We start from the raw sequence: 17,360 nt of genomic DNA on the forward strand, positions 1-17,360 counted from the left end.
TCTAGCATCTTCCTCCAACCAATCTGGCACCCCTGTCGCAAACCCAGATTGCTGAGGCACGGTCCCGAAAGACGCCACCCGATTCACCCCCAACACTCCTGACACCCCAAGCCCTTCCATAGATCAGGCTTTCAATGCCCCGCTTTATACCCGCAGGCAAAGATGGCCCATAACAGTAGGGAGCAGGAAAAGACCAATGGTGGGATCCTCGAGCTGTGTCTCTGGACTCCCTTCATGGACTACCATGCCATGAAGTTGTCAGGGGAAGCTGAGGATAGAACTGTGACCAACAGCCAGGTCGGCGAGTGCTTCAGAAGTGAGGAGCCACAAAACCTTCACTCTTATGACCTATCTCAAGCAAATTGCAATCTGCCCAGATACTTGTCCCTCCCTTGCGTTGAACCATGTGTCTTTCAGGAGATGACCCCGATGAGGTAGGTCTGTCATGAGTTGGTGCCTCCCCAGTGTTGACCCCCGTCACCTCCTGGTATCGACTCCCATGGCTACCCTGGAAGGAAGGTCTAAGGAAACCTCGGAGGAAAGCCCAGAAGAATCCTTCAAGGAAAGCATCGACCAGTCGAAACAGGCATCACACGCACTGTCCACCAGCTCAGATACAGTCACCTTGGTGGGATGTTACTGGTGAGGCGTTGGGTCCCTTGCTGGTGAGCACCCCACAGCTGCAAATGCACATCAGGTGGAGGCGGGAACATCTGAGGGCTTGGCAGGTAGTGGTCTCCCAGAGCCAAGGGAAAAACTGGCTCCTAGCCAGTTACCGGGCCGCTGTGATCAGTTCTCCTGACGCTGCTGGAGAGGCAGAGCTGGGGATTGCAGGAGGGGCTGTCAGCAACGTTCAGCAACTGCAAGGCTGTTTGGGCGAGTCTCGCAGCCTTCAGGAGGTGATGCTGACATTATGTGGTACCAAGGCCAACCCTGCAAGGGAGGCTATCTCGGGGGAGAGCTTGGGGCAGGAGGTGGTTGCCATAGATGGTGGGGTCCAAGGCATGACCAAGTCTCAGAGGATCATGGCTGAGGGCCTCGAGAGCATGCTGGAGACACAGATGGCTGCGGGTCCCAGTCCCAGAGAGCATTTGCAGTGGGCCTCAAGAGCATGGCCCATTCTGTGGACTACTGCTGAGGGGGCTCCAGAGCTTGGGCGAGACCCTGAAGGCTATCGAGGGATCCAGAGAATGACCAAAGATCAGAGGGCTATTGCTGAGGGGATCCAGAGCTTGGTCCAGATTCAGAAGGCCATCGCTGAGGGCTCAACCATGTTGCAGATGCATTGAGCCTCCAGGACTGGCAGAGCCAGGTGATGCTGAGGCCTCTACACCAGCTGCCCCACTGTCTCATAGTGTTGCAGGGGTCCATGGGCACCCTGAGGGAGGAGGAAGCACCGGAACCCATGGGGGCCTTCCACCCAGGAGCACCTGGGAGTCCCCAGCCCTTCTGAATCCCCTCTCCCAACACCGGTAAATTTCACGGGCAGCGGTCTGAACAGGGTGGCACGGCTACATCTGTGACATCCGAAGCCTCAGCAGATGCCTGCCAAGGCCATTACCGGCCACAAGGTATGGAACACAGCTGACCACCTCCATCTCTGATATGCGCTTAGATGTAGTGGTAGACCATGTAAAATTAAGAAGTTGTAAGGACACCAAGCGGGCACAGTTGAAGGCATGCACTAGTTAGGGTTTTGTAATTGTCAATTTACAACTTCAATAATAAATGTTATTGCACCCCACAGCTGTGACTGATCTGTCTGTGATCCGCCTCCCACAGGGATATCTTTGCGTATGGTTGGGACATAGAGGTGCAGAACGTCGTTCAGTGCGAGAGAGGCCCTTCAACCCAATGAGTCTCTGATCCCCAGGTCCCAGCACCTGTGTCAGATCTGTGACTGCCATGGTACTCCAAGCACTCACCCAAAAACACTGTTAAGGTAATGAGGTCACTGGCCCTCATCGCTGGTGGGATATGAGCAGCATGAGCTCCTCTGTTCCAGTCCCCAGCAGCCGCATGTAGGCCTACAGTGAGAGAAGTCCTTGGATGGCATCCTCATCACTCACTGGACCCTATGGCCGTCCCCCACAACAGTAGCCACCCCCCCCCCCCCCCCCCCCCCCCCCCCCGGCTGCACAGGACCCGACACCCCCCCCCCCCCCCCCCCAAACCCCGGCTGCACAGTAGTGCTCCGACCCTTAATCAGACACGGGCCAGACAGAGCATTTTACCAAGGCTTTTTCCCCATAACCCCACATATTTATCCCACTAATCCCCCTAACCTACACATCTTGGCACACCGAGGGGCAATTTAGCACGGCCAATCCACCTAACCTGCACATCTTTGAACTGTGGGAGGAAACTGGAGCACCCATAGGAAACCCATACAGACACTGGGGGAATGTGCAAACTCCACACAGACTGTCCTCTAAGGCAGGAATCGAATCCAGGTCCCTGGCACTGTGAGCTAGCAGTGTTAGCCACTGTGCCGTCCTTCTGTTACACCAGGGCAGCATCACCGTGTGCCACATAGCGAGTCATCATCACCACTTGCCTGGACCAGTAACTTTCTGACACTGCCAAGTGAGAATCATCATCCTGGTGTGATGTCAGTGGGACCCATGGCAGGTGGTGTGGAAAAGAGGTTGGGTGGGGGGAGAGGTGAAGTGGAGGTTCGAGCTGTGGGACGCAGCGCCTCCTAGTCAGAGAACTTTGTGGTGAGGACCTCCCTCACCATCCTGCCCTGCTGGATCCTTGCAGATGCCTATCCTCCGTCCTCTGGCTCCTTTTCTGATTTGTTCTCCACATTCTCCTGAGCCTCGATGTGGAGATACCAGTGCTGTACCGGGGTAGGCACAGTAAGAAGTCTTACAACACCAGGTTAAAGTCCAACAGGTTTATTTGGAATCATGAGCTTTCGGAGCACTGCTGCTCCTGGTTGTGGAGCTCACAGCATTCGACCACAATGATGTGGGAGACCCTCGGGGCTGTACTGGAGGCCCTGCCAGAGCGGTCCAGACAATGGAACTACAGCTTCAGGAGCCCGATGCACCGATCAACAACAGACTAGGTGATGTAGCTGTCATGCACGCTCCCTGGTGGTGTGCACACATTTTTATGATGCTCTGAAGATGGTCACACACAATCTGAATGTTAAGTGAGTGAAACCCCTTCTCGTTGATGAAGGGCACCCCTTGATCATACGGGGCCCGCAGGTGATGTGCGTTCTGTCAATAACCCCCCTGAACATGGGGCATCGTAACAATGGCGTTGAAGCCTGCGACCCAGGCTTCAACGCCATTGGTCCCGGCCCACGTCAAAGTGGATGTATTTGTTTGCCCAGGCGTACAGGACGTCCGTCACCTCATGGATGCACTTGTGTGCAGAAGACTTCGAGATGCCACAGAGGTCTCCGCTGGGAGTGTGGAAGAACCCGGTGGCGTACAAGTTTAGGGCTGTCCTGACTGTCACTGTCAAAGGGAGCAGGTGGAGAGGTGCCAGGCCACGAGGACCTGGCTCAGGTGCCACACTCTCTTCCTACTGAGCTTGAGTCTGCAGTGGCACACAGCGTCCGGCAGCCCATCAAAGGACATGCAGGTCCTGTAGACCCTGGGTCTCTGTCTCCGACATCCCCTGGCATCCATCCCCCCCCCTTGGGCCGGTGGGTGGCCGCTTCCTGGCCTCCTGTCCTCCTGCTGCAGCCTCTGGCCTGGGTTGTCCTTGTTGCGGCCAGCTGGCTGTCTCCCTCCTCTGTCACAGCAGTATCACTGCTAGCCCTACGGCTCCAAAGTGAAATCCATATTTGCTTTGGGGGGGAAGGAACGAGGGAGAGAGAGCGAGACACAGTCTGTAAGGTCATATGTCTCAGTTCCCTCCCTCCCACCAACCCATGTCCCCAGGAGTCTGGACACCCTCCCCGGTACCATGTACAACCTCACTGGGCTGCTAAATGTTACCACATCCTCAACATGGCGAGCGTGGACAGCATATGGTGGCTATGAGGGGTTCCCCATTGGGAACCCTTGAAGCATAGACCTGGATGCACGTACCTGGACATCAGGTACAGTGGCTTCCAGGAATAGCTTGCAGTTCAGACACAGGAGAGAAGCACCCTCATGACTATCACGAGATGTGTTGTATGGAGCACTGCAGCGTGAGGAGCTGTGTTAACATCTGCCAAGCTCCCTTGACTGGGGAACAACTGCCAGGCCTGGTTCTTGTTACTGTTAGTGGGGCCTGGGATGGAATGTCAGCAATAAACCACAGGCCTGTCTGGCAGATAGATGGCAAGGTAACTAGTGCGACATTAGTGGGGTTGGGACTCGACCTCATGAAACTGCTCAGGTTGCTCAGCGGCTAAAGGTAATACCTGTGGACTACCCAGACCAGCATGAACACCCCTAATCCCCTGCATCCATACAAGCACCCTCACCCCACCATGCACCCTGTATAGTGCCTGACACCCACCCTGGAGGTTGGTGCTCAGTGACACTCACCTCCTCGCTCCCTTTCACTACTGTGTCTGAGCAACACTTTTATAGAGCGGTAGTGATTCGTGCTGGCATGATGTCACGCTGGAGAGGTGGAAACCATTGGTGGGGGTGGGGGGGGGTGGTGGGCATGCGCGCTGAACTCGTGAATTTATTGAAATCCAGTCAAATTCAAAGGGTGTGAAGCAGTTTGCACCATTAAAAAAGGGCTGGGAAGATGGCAAATGGATTTTTAGCATTGCATGCTACTTTCCCAGCTTGTCGTGCTGATCATTGGGCATTGCGGGGGTGATAAAATCGCGCCCACAATGTTTTTACCTCAATTGCTTTCTGTGGTAGAGGCTCATCACACTCTGGGTGAAGAAATTTCTCCTCATCTCAGTCCTAAATGGTTTACCATGTATCCTTAGACTCTGACCCCTGGTTCTGGACTTCCCTGCCCTTGGGAACATCCTTCATGCATCTACCCTGTTTAGTTCTGTTAGAATTTTATAAGTTTCTGTGAGATTTTACCCCTCATTCTTTTGAACTCCAACGAATACCATCCTAACCGACTCAATCTCAACTTGTATGTCAGTCCTGCCATTCCAGGAATCAGTCTGGTCAGTTATGATCAGCCTTTTTTTGTTTCATTTGTATCATTTTAAGAAAAACTTAGTGCGTTTTGTTTAACTGATGTAAATTGCATCTTGCTGCCTTTCAGTAATGCATTGTTACTATATTAAAATTTCATAAAGCGTTTGAAGTTAACTATCCCACAATTGCTGTGGAGCTGATTTTAAATTTTGAAATGAAGATTTGTCTGTCTTTAGGAAGTGCAATATATACTGCTGATTTCATATCCTTCTTCCTTAAAGCTCTCTGCCCGAACTGCTACAGAAAAAGAGACTCATTGATCTTCATACAAATGTGGCAACAGCTGTTTTGGAGCACATTAAGGTATAACGTTTATTGCTTGTTCATTTTATGGTGATTTCACCATCAAATTCTTTTGCAAATAATTTTATTTCTAATTCTGTCCCTGCTTGAAATGTTTCAGCAGTTAGCAGTTTGTATAACCAAAATGCCCTATGGGCGGCACGGTAGCACAGTGGTTAGCACTGCTGCTTCACAGCTCCAGGGACCTGGGTTCGATTCCCGGCTTGGGTCACTGTCTGTGTGGAGTTTGCACATTCTCCCTGTGTCTGCATGGGTTTCCTCCGGGTGCTCCGGTTTCCTCCCACAGTCCAAAGATGTGTGGGTTAGGTTGATTGGCCATGCTAAAAATTGCCCCTTAGTGTCCTGAGATACGTAGGTTAGAGGGATTAGCGGGTAAATATGTAGGGATATGGGGGTAGGGCCTGGGTGGGATTGTGGTTGGTGCAGACTCGATGGGCCGAATGGCCTCCTTCTGCATTGTAGGGTTTCTATGATTCTAAATGATCTAAGTAAAGGAAACATTTGTCAAGGCTCGGGGGCTGGGAACACACGAAGCCAGTGTGAAATACAAGGAAAGTAGAAAGAAAATTAAGCAGTGAATAAGGAGGGCTAAAAAGAGTCACAAAAAGTAATTGGCCTGCAGGATTAAGGAAAATCCCAAGGCTTTTTAATACATATATAAAGTGCAAGAGGGTAGCCAGGGAGAGGGTTGGCCCACTCAAGGACAGAGGAGGGAATCTATGCATGGAGCCAGAGGAAATGGGTGAGGTATTAAATTAGTACTTTGCGTCAGTATTCACCAAAGACTTTGTACATGATGAGTTTTGGGGAAGGGTGTGTAGATAGTTTGGGTCATGTTGAGATCAAAAAGGAGGAGGTATTGGGGTTCTTGAGAAACATTAAGGTAGAGAAGGCCCAGGGCCTGATGGGATATTCCCCAGAATATTGAGAGAGGTAAGGGTGGAAATTGCTGGGGTCTTGAGAGAAATCTTTGTATCCTCAGTGGCTGCAGGGGAGGATTGTTGTTCCTTTGTTTAAGAAGGGTAGCAAGGATAATCCAGAAATTACAGGCCGGTGATTCTTACGTCTGTGGTAGGGAAATTTTTGGAGAGGATTCTTCGAGACAGGACTTACTCCCACTTGGAAATAAGTGGACCCATATGAAGGGGAGGTCATGTCTCACTAACTTGATCAAATTTTTCGTGGAAATGATGAAGATGATTGATGAGGGTCGGGCAGTGGATGTTATCTACATGAACTTCAGTAAGGCCTTTGACAAGGTCCCTCATGGCAGACTAGTACAGAAGGTAAGGTCGCTCGGGATCAGAGGTGAGCTGGCAAGATCGTAGAAATCATAGAAACCCTACAGTGCAGAAGGAGGCCATTCGGCCCATCAAGTCTGCACCGACCACAATCCCACCCAGACCCTACCCCCACAAGATGGATACAGAACTGACTTGGTCATAGAAGACAGAAGGTAGCAGTGGAAAGGGTGTGTTTCTGAATAGAGAGCTGTGACAAGTGGCGTTCCTCAGGGATCAGTGCTGGGGCCTTTGCTGTTCATAGTATATATAAATGATTTGGAGGAAAATGTAAGTGGTTTGATTAGTATGTTTGCTGACGACACAAAAGTTGGTGGATTTGCGGATAGTGAAGAGGACCGTCAGAGGATACAGCAGGATATAGATCAGTTGGAGGCTTGGGAGGAGGCATGGTTAGTGGTTATTTATCAAAATTCGTTGGATTCTGGGGTAGTGCCAGCGGATTGGAAAACGGCTAATGTTACGCCGCTGTTTAAAAAAGGAAATAGACAAAAGGCGGGTAACTACAGGCCGGTTAGCTTAACGTCTGTAGTTGGGAAAATGCTGGAATCAATCATTAAAGAAGAAATAGTAGGCCATCTGGATAAGAATGGTTCGATTAAGCAGACGCAGCATGGATTCATGAGGGGAAAGTCGTGCTTGACGAACTTGTTGGATTTTTATGAAAATGCGACTAGTGCGGTTGACGGAGGGGAACCGGTGGATGCGGTGTTTTTGGATTTCCAAAAGGCGTTTGATAAGGTGCCTCACAAAAGGTTGCTGAAGAAGATTGGGTCACACGGAGGTGGGGGTAGGGTGTTGGCGTGGATTGGGGATTGGCTATCCGACAGGAAGCAGAGAGTTGGAATAAATGGGTGCTTTTCTGGTTGGCAGATGGTAACTAGTGGCGTGCCGCAGGGATCGGTACTGGGGCCTCAACTATTTACCATTTATATAGACGATCTGGAGGAGGGGACTGAGTGTAGGGTAACAAAGTTTGCAGACGACACAAAGATAAGTGGAAAAGTGAATCGTGTGGAGGGCATAGAAGGTCTGCAGAGAGATTTGGACAGGCTGAGTGAGTGGGCGAGGATCTGGCAGATGGAGTATAACATTGACAAATGCGAGGTTATTCAGTTTGGAAGAAATAATAGCAAATTGGATTATTATCTAAATGGAAAAAAATTGAGGCATGCTACTGTGCAGAGGGACCTGGGGGTCCTTGTGCATGAGACGCAAAAACCCAGTCTACAGGTGCAAAGGTGATCAAGAAGGCAAATGGGATGTTGGCCTATATCGCAAGGGGGATAGAATATAAAAGCAGAGATATCTTGCTGCATCTGTACAGGGCATTGGTGAGGCCGCAGCTGGAATACTGTGTGCAGTATTGGTCCCCTTATTTGCGGAAGGATATATTGGCCTTGGAGGGAGTGCAGAGAAGGTTCACCAGGTTGATACCAGAGATGAGGGGTGTTGATTTTGAGGAGAGACTGAGCAGATTGGGTTTGTACTCGTTGGAATTTAGAAGGCTGAGGGGGGATCTTATAGAGACCTATAAGATAATGAAGGGGTTGGATAGGGTAGAGGTGGAGAGATTCTTTCCACTTAGAAAGGAAGCTAGAACTAGAGGGCACAGCCTCAAAATAAAGGGGGGTCAGTTTAGTACAGAGTTGAGGAGGAACTTCTTCTCTCAGAGGGTGGTGAATCTCTGGAATTCTCTGCCCACTGAAGTGGCGGAGGCTACCTCGTTGAATGTGTTTAAATCACGGATAGATGGATTCCTGATCGGTAAGGGAATTAGGGGTTATAGGGATCAGGTGTGTAAGTGGAACTGATCCACTACAGATCAGCCATGATCTTATTGAATGGCGGGGCAGGCTCGAGGGGCTAGATGGCCGACTCCTGCACCTATTTCTTATGTTCTTATGTTCATGGCAGATGGAGTTTAATCTGGACAAATGTGAGGAAGGTCTAATACAGATGGCAAATATATAGTAAATGGCAGAACCCTTAGGAGTATTGATAGGCAGAGGGATCTGAGTGTACAGGTACACAGGTCATTGAAAGTGGCAATGCAGATGGAAAAGAAGTCAAGAAGGCATACAGCATGTTTGCCCTCATCAGCCGTGGCATTGAGTTTAAAAATTGGTAAGTCCTTACAGCTTTATAGAACCTTAGTTAGGCCGCACTTCGGCTATAGTGTTTAATTCTCGTCGCCACGCTACCAGAAGGATGTGGAGGCTTTGGAGGGTACAGAAAAGATTTACCAGGATGTTGCCTGGTATGGAGGGCATTAGCTATGAGGAGAGGTTGGAGAAACTTGGTTTGTTCTCACTGGAACGACGGAGGTTGAGGGGTGACCTTATGAGGGGCATGGACAGAGTGGATAGTCAGAACCATAGAAGATTACAGCTCAGAAACAGGCCTTTTGGCCCTTCTTGTCTGTGCCGAACCATTTTATGCCTAGTCCCACTGACCTGCACTTGGACCATATCCCTCCACACCCCTCTCATCCATGAACCCGTCCAAGTTTTTCTTAAATGTTAAAAGTGACCCCGCATTTACCACTTTATCCGGCAGCTCATTCCACACTCCCACCACTCTCTGCGTGAAGAAGCCCCCCCTAATATTCCCTTTAAACTTTTCTCCTTTCACCCTTAACCCATGCCCTCTGGTTTTTTTCTCTCCTAGCCTCAGCGGAAAAAGCCTGCTTGCATTCACTCTATCTATACCCATCAAAATCTTATAAACCTCGATCAAATCTCCCCTCAATCTTCTACGCTCCAGGGAATAAAGTCCCAACCTATTCAATCTCTCTCTGTAACTCAGCTTCTCAAGTCCCGGCAACATCCTTCTGAACCTTCTCTGCACTCTTTCAATCTTATTTACATCCTTCCTGTAACTAGGTGACCAAAACTGTACACAATACTCCAAATTCGGCCTCACCAATGCCTTATATAACCTTGATGTGGAGATGCCGGCGTTGGACTGGGGTAAACACAGTAAGAAGTTTAACAACACCAGGTTAAAGTCCAACAGGTTTATTTGGTAGCAAAAGCCACACAAGCTTTCGAGGCTCTGAGCCCCTTCTTCAGGTGAGTGGGAATTCTGTTCACAAACAGAACTTATAAGACACAGACTCAATTTACATGAATAATGGTTGGAATGCGAATACTTACAACTAATCCAGTCTTTAAGAAACAAAACAATGGGAGTGGAGAGAGCATCAAGACAGGCTAAAAAGATGTGTATTGTCTCCAGACAAGACAGCCAGTGAAACTCTGCAGGTCCACGCAACTGTGGGAGTTACAAATAGTGTGACATAAATTCTGATTCTAGGATCGCATGATAAAGACTCAGGAGGAAAAAAGCAGAAATATTTATGTGAAATAGTGTGACATAAACCCAATATCCCGGTTGAGGCCGTCCTTGTGTGTGCGGAACCTGGCTATCAGTTTCTGCTCCGCGACTCTGCGCTGTCGTGTGTCGCGAAGGCCGCCTTGGAGAACGCTTACCCGAATATCAGAGGCCGAATGCCCGTGACCGCTGAAGTGCTCCCCAACAGGAAGAGAACAGTCTTGCCTGGTGATTGTCGAGCGGTGTTCATTCATCCGTTGTCGCAGCGTCTGCATAGTTTCCCCAATGTACCATGCCTCGGGACATCCTTTCTTGCAGCGTATCAGGTAGACAACGTTGGCCGAGTTGCAAGAGTATGTACCGTGTACCTGGTGGATGGTGTTCTCACGTGAGATGATGGCATCTGTGTCGATGATCCGGCACGTCTTGCAGAGGTTGCTGTGGCAGGGTTGTGTGGTGTCTTGGTCACTGTTCTCCTGAAGGCTGGGTAGTTTGCTGCGGACAATGGTCTGTTTGAGGTTGTGCGGTTGTTTGAAGGCAAGAAGTGGGGGTGTGGGGATGGCCTTGGCGAGATGTTCGTCTTCATCAATGACATGTTGAAGGCTCCGGAGGAGATGCCGTAGCTTCTCCGCTCCGGGGAAGTACTGGACAACGAAGGGTACTCTGTCCACTGTGTCCCGTGTTTGTCTTCTGAGGAGGTCGGTGCGGTTTTTCGCTGTGGCGCGTTGGAACTGTTGATCAATGAGTCTAGCGCCATATCCTGTTCTTATGAGGGCATCTTTCAGCGTCTGGAGGTGTCTGTTGCGATCCTCCTCATCATTTCACTGGCTGTCTTGTCTGGAGACAATACACATCTTTTTAGCCTGTCTTGATGCTCTCTCCACTCCCATTGTTTTGTTTCTTAAAGACTGGATTAGTTGTAAGTATTCGCATTCCAACCATTATTCATGTAAATTGAGTCTGTGTCTTATAAGTTCTGTTTGTGAACAGAATTCCCACTCACCTGAAGAAGGGGCTCAGAGCCTCGAAAGCTTGTGTGGCTTTTGCTACCAAATAAACCTGTTGGACTTTAACCTGGTGTTGTTAAACTTCTTATTATATAACCTTACCATAACACTCCAACTTTTATACTCGATACTCCGATTTATAAAGGCCAATGTACCAAAGGCACTCTTTATGACCCTATCCACCTGTGACATCACTTTTAGGGAATTCTGTACCTGTATTCCCAGATCCCTCTGTTCAACTGCACTCTTCAGAGTCCTACCATTTACCCTGTACGTTCTACTTTGGTTTGTCCTTCCAAAGTGCAATATCTCACACTTGTCTGCGTTAAATTCCATTTGCCATTTTTGAGCCCATTTTTCTAGTTGGTCCAAATCCCTCTGCAAGCTTTGAAAACCTTCCTCACTGTCCACTACACCTCCAATCTTTGTATCATCAGCAAACTTGCTGATCCAATTGACCACATTATCATCCAGATCATTGATATAGATGACAAACAACAATGGACCCAATGCCGATCCCTGCGGCACACCACTAGTCACAGGCCTCCACTCAGAGAAGCAATTCTCCACAACCACTCTCTGGCTTCTTCCATTGAGCCAGTGTCTAATCCAATTTACTACCTCCCATGTATACCTAGCGACTGAACCTTCCTAACTAACCTCCCATGAGGGACCTTGTCAAAGGCCTTGCTGAAATCCAGGTAGACAACATCCACCTCCTTCCCTTCATCCACTTTCCTGGTAACCTCCTCGAAAAACTCTAATAGATTGGTCAAACATGACCTACCACGCACAAAGCCATGTTGACTCTCCCTAATAAGTCCCTGTCTATCCAAATATTTGTAGATCCTATCCCTTATCACACCTTCCAATAACTTGCCCACCCACCGACGTCAAACTTACTGGCCGATAATTTCCCGGATGTCTTTTGGAACCTTTTTTAAACAACGGAACAACATGAGCCACCCTCCAATCATCCGGCACTTCCCCCGTGAATACCGACATTTTAAATATGTCTGCCAGGGCCCCTGCAAGTTCAACACTAGCTTCCCTCAAGGTCCGTGGGAATACCCTGTCTGGTCCTGGGGATTTATCCACTCTGATTTGCCTCAAGACAGCGAGCACCTCCTCCCCTTTAATCTGTAAAGGTTCCATGGCCTCCCTACCAGTTTGCCCTATTTCCGTAGACTCCATGCCCGTTTCCTCAGTAAATACGGATGCAAAAAAACCATTTAGTATCTCCCCCATCTCTTTTGGTTCCATACACAGTCTACCACTCTGGTCTTCAAGAGGACCAATTTTATCCCTCACTATCCTTTTACTCCTAACATACCTATAGAAGCTCTTTGGATTTTCCTTCACTCTGTCTGCCAAAGCAACCTCATGTCTTCTTTTAGCCCTCCTGATTTCCCTCTTAAGTAGCTTCTTGCATTTTTTATACTCCTCGAGCATCTGATGTGTTCCTTGCTGCCTGTACATTTCATACAACTCTCTCTTCCTCTTAATCAGTGTTACAATCTCCCTCGAGAACCAAGGTTCCTTATTCCTATTTACTTTGCCTTTAATCCTGACAGGAACATACAAACTCTGCACTCTCAAAATGTCTCCTTTGAAGGCCTCCCACTTTCCATTTACATCCTGACCAGAGAACAGCCTGTGCCAATCCACACTTCCCAGATCCCTTCTCATTTCATCAAATTTGGCCTTTTTCCAGTTCAGAACTTCAACCCGAGGACCAGATCTATCCTTATCCACGATCAGGTTGAAACTAATGGCATTATGATCACTGGATCCAAAGTGTTCCCTCACACTCACATCCATCACCTGCCCTAACTCATTTCCCAATAGGAGATCCAATATCGCATCCTCTCTAGTTGGAACCTCTATATACTGATGTAGAAAATTTTTCTGAACACATTTTACAAACTCTACCCCATCTAAACCTTTAACAGTATGCGAGTCCCAATCTACATGTGGAAAATTAAAATCTCCTACTATCACAACTTTGTGTTTCTTGCAGTTGTCAGCTATCTCTCCGCTGATTTGCTCCTCCAATTCTCGCTGACTATTGGGTGGTCTATAATACAAGCCCATTAATGTGGTCACACCTTTCCTGTTTCTCAGCTCCACCCATAGGGCCTCTGTAGACAAGCTCCCTAATCTATCCTGCCTGAGTACCGCTGTTACATTTTCCCTGACCAACAATGCCACCCCCCCACCTTTTATCCCTCTGCCTCTATCCCGCCTGAAACATTGGAACCCTGGAACATTGAGTTGCCAGTCCTGCCCCTCCTGTAGCCAAGTTTCACTAATGGCTATAATGTCATATTTCCACGTGTCTATCCACGCCTTCAGCTCATCTGCCTTCCCCACAATACTCCTGGCATTGAAATAGACACACCTCAAAAGATTATTTCCACCACACTCTATCCTTCCATTTGTGATTTTGCTTGTACTAACCTGTCTTTTTACCCCGCTCCACTATCTGCTCTGGCACTCCGGTTCCCACCCCCCTGCAAATCTAGTTTAAACGCTCCCCAATAACACTAGCAAATCTCCCTGCAAGTATATTGGTCCCCTTGTAGTTTAGGTGTAACCCGTCTCTCTTGTACAGGTCCCACCTGCCCCAAAAGAGGTCCCAATGATCCAAGAATTGGAAACCCTGCCCCCTGCACCAGTTCCTCAGCCATGTGTTTATCCGCCCAAGCATCCTACTCCTGCCCTCACTGGCATGTGGCTCAGGTAGCAATCCTGAGATTACTACCCTCGGGGTCCTGCTTTTTAACTTCCTTCCAAGCTCTTTGTACTCACTCTTTAGGACCTCCTCACTCTTCCTTCCCACGTCATTGGTACCGACGTGTACCACGACATCTGGCTAATCACCTTCCCTCTTTAGAACGCTGTGCACGCGATCAGAGACATCGCTGACCTTGGCACCTGGGAGGCAACAAACCATGCGGGAGTCTCTGTCCCGACCACAGAACCTCTGGTCCGTACCTCTGACCATTGAGTCCCCTATCACTACTGCTCTCCTCTTCTTCATCCCACCCTTTTGCGCTGTAGAACCAGACGCAGTATCAGAGTTCCGACTGTTGCAGCTTGTCCCAGGTAAAGCATCTCCCACAACAGTATCCAATTCAGTATACCTGTTGTGGAGGGGTATGTCCACAGGGTATGTCCTGCTCTGCCTGTCCTTTCACACTGCCATTTCCTCTCCTTACAGTAACCCAATTTCCTGTGCTCTGCTGCTTAGGTGTAACTATCTCCCTAAAGCTACTGTCTATATACTTCTCATTCTCCCGAATTAGATGGAAGTCATCAAGCTCCTTCTCCAGTTCCCTAACACGCTTTGCTAGCAGCTGCAGCTGAATGCATCTTTTGCAGGTGCTGTCGTCAGGGACACCGGAGGTCTCCCTGATCTCCCACATCCTGCAAGAGGTGCATTCCAACATCTTGCCTGGCATATTTTTTTTTCTCTGGGGAAATACATGAATAAACTTTCTGAAAAAGAAAAAAAAAACCTACTCTCGCCTCTGCCTGTTCTCGCCGAAGCCCGTTTTGAGCCAAAGCCCTTCAGCTCTCACTCTGCCCCCTGCTCACTCCACTGCCCGCTAACGACGCTGCCCGCTCAACGGTGCGGCCTACTTTTAAACCCTCCAAAACCTTCCCAGGCTGCTGCTGGGCCTACTTCCTGTTTTGAAAAAAAACCTCCGATTTTTTTCACAAATTTAACTGAAAAATAATTAAATAAATCAAATTAAATAATCACTCCCTCACCCTCCTCACTCCCTCCTCACTCTCTCATCCTGGTAAACCTGGTCACCATCCGTCACCCTCCGCACTCCCTCACCCTCCTCACTCCCCCCTCACTCTCTCCAGAAGCTTTTTCTCAGGGCAGAAAAGTCAATCACTGGGGCATAGGTTTCAGGTGTGAGGGGCAAGGTTTAAAGGAGATGTACGAGGCAAGTGTTTTACACAGAGGGTGGTGGGTGCCTGGAACTTGCTGCTGGGGGAGGTACTGGAAGCAGATACGATAGTGACTTTTAAGGGGCGTCTTGAGAAATACATAAATAAGATGGGAAGAGAGGGGCATGGTCCCTGGAATGGTAGGGGGTTTTAGTTCAGTTGGGCAGCATGGTTGGTGCTGGCTTGGAAGGCCAAAAGGCCAGTTCCTGTGCTGTAATTTTCTTTATTCTTTGTTCTTTGTATCTCTGTCTCATTTAGATGGAGAATTTCAAAGAGTAGATTTTCCATAACTTTCTACTGTAAAACTTGATCAAATATTTAAATCCTTTTAATGGTTATGTTGTATCCAATAATGTATAAAATTCTTAAACTCAAAAAGAAGATTGTGTTCCAATTCAGGGACAACTGTGGTTGTGCAGAATTGACCAGAGTGGCTTAGAACATTGTCTTTTCAACCCATGCCCTGGTTTTGAGACAGCGTAAACTACTGAAATGGAAGTTTTCCTTCTCCCGTGACCACCAAAATTCTATGTGAAATAAGCTAGGACAACCCTAATTTGATTTTTTTGTCTTTGTCTAAATTTATTGTACCTTGATCGAGTTTTTCGAGGAAGTGACAAAGATGATTGATGAGGGTAGGCCAGTGGATGTTGTCTACATGGACTTCAGTAAGGCCTTAGACAAAGACCCTCATGGCAGACTGGTGCAGAAGGTGAAGTTGCATGGGATCAGAGGTGAGCTGGCAAGGTGGATACAAAACTGGCTCGGTCAAAGAAGACAGAGGGTAGCAGTGGAAGGGTGCGTTTCTGAATGGAGGGCTGTGACAAGTGGTGTTCCTCAGGGATCAGTGCTGGGACCTTTGCTATTTGTAATATATATAAATGATTTGGAGGAAAATGTAACTGGTTTGATTAGTAAGTTTGCGGATGACACAAAGGTTGGTGGATTTGCGGATAGCGATGAGGACCATCAGAGGATACAGCAGGATATAGATCAGTTGGAGACTTTGGGCAGATGGAATTTAATCCAGACAAATGTGAGATAATGCATTTTGGAAGGTCTAATGAGATGGGAAATACAGTGCAGCTCCGTTTTAACGTGATAGTTCGGGTCCATAAAACGTTATCGTTAATGTTATCGGGGTCGCGCTAAATCACTAAACCGGAAATAGCAAAAAAAAGGGTCCACCGTGTGATCGCGTCATATCCGATTTCGCGCTAAATTGGGACGCGGAAGATTGGGGTTCCACTGTATATTGTAAATGGCAGAACCCTTAAAAATATTGATAGGTAGAGGGGCCTGGGTGTACGGGTACACAGGTCACTGATAGTGGCAATGCAGGTGGAGAAGGTAGTCAAGAAGGCATACGGCATGTTTGCCTTCATTGGCCGGGGCATTGAGTTTAAAAATTGGCAAGTCATGTTGCAGCTTTATAGAACCTTAGTTAGGCCGCACTTGGAATATAGTGTTCAATTCTGGTCGCCACACTACCAGAAAGATGTGGAGGCTTTGGAGAGGGTACAGAAAAGATTTACCAGGATGTTGCCTGGTATGGAGGGCATTAGCTATGAGGAGAGGTTGGAGAAACTTGGTTTGTTCTCACTGGAACGACGGAGGTTGAGGGGCAACTTGATAGAAGTCTACAAGATTATGAGGGGCATGGACAGAGTAGATAGTCAGAAGCTTTTTCCCAGGGTGGAAGAGTCAATTACTAGGTGCGAGGGGCAAGGTTTAAAGGAGATGTATGAGGCAGATTTTTTTTACACAGATGGTGGTGGGTGCTGGGAGAGGTCGTGGAAAGGAATACAGTCGTGACTTTTGAGGAGCAAATACATGAATAGGATGGGAATAGATGGATATGGTCCCCAGAAGGGTAGGGGGTGTTAGTTAAGTCAGGCAGCATGGTCAGTGCAGGCTTGGAGGGCCGAAGGGCCTGTTCCTGTGCTGTAATTTTCTTTGTTCGAAATGGCCCATAATTCAGAACTGAATTGGCAGTCTCACTTCAAGAGGCTCTGGCCAAATGGGGTTGTCACATTGATGTAATAAATTCAAGTTAACGCATTGTTCTGAATACTGAATTCCTGAATACACAGAACTTTATCTAATTCAGCCTGTAATTGACATTGGATTACTTAATGCTGATAATAGGTGGAAAAAGTAAGAAATGTTCCATTTCCAATGTTCATATCCTCCTCTTCACCACAGAAAATCTAATAGAATTGATAAATGAATTATATGAATGATATAATTACTGTTATTTGTTGTTATTGCTAGTTGTGTAATAATTGGCATGTGTTTTCCATGTTCTTTGAATTTTT

At 48.1% G+C, this 17,360-nt stretch overlaps 1 protein-coding gene across 1 annotated transcript in view; it reads left to right on the forward strand.

Annotated features, from left to right (window-relative positions):
* scfd1 (sec1 family domain containing 1) overlaps positions 1-17,360 on the forward strand; it is a 451,124-nt gene that overhangs the window by 196,327 nt on the left and 237,437 nt on the right. Inside the window, exon 14 of the mRNA XM_078233262.1 lies at positions 5,351-5,432. Coding sequence (XP_078089388.1) covers positions 5,351-5,432 — 82 coding nt within the window. The remainder of the gene's footprint in view (positions 1-5,350; positions 5,433-17,360) is intronic.

Source organism: Mustelus asterias, chromosome 18, assembly GCF_964213995.1.
Source record: "Mustelus asterias chromosome 18, sMusAst1.hap1.1, whole genome shotgun sequence".
In the NCBI taxonomy this organism is placed as follows: domain Eukaryota; kingdom Metazoa; phylum Chordata; class Chondrichthyes; order Carcharhiniformes; family Triakidae; genus Mustelus; species Mustelus asterias.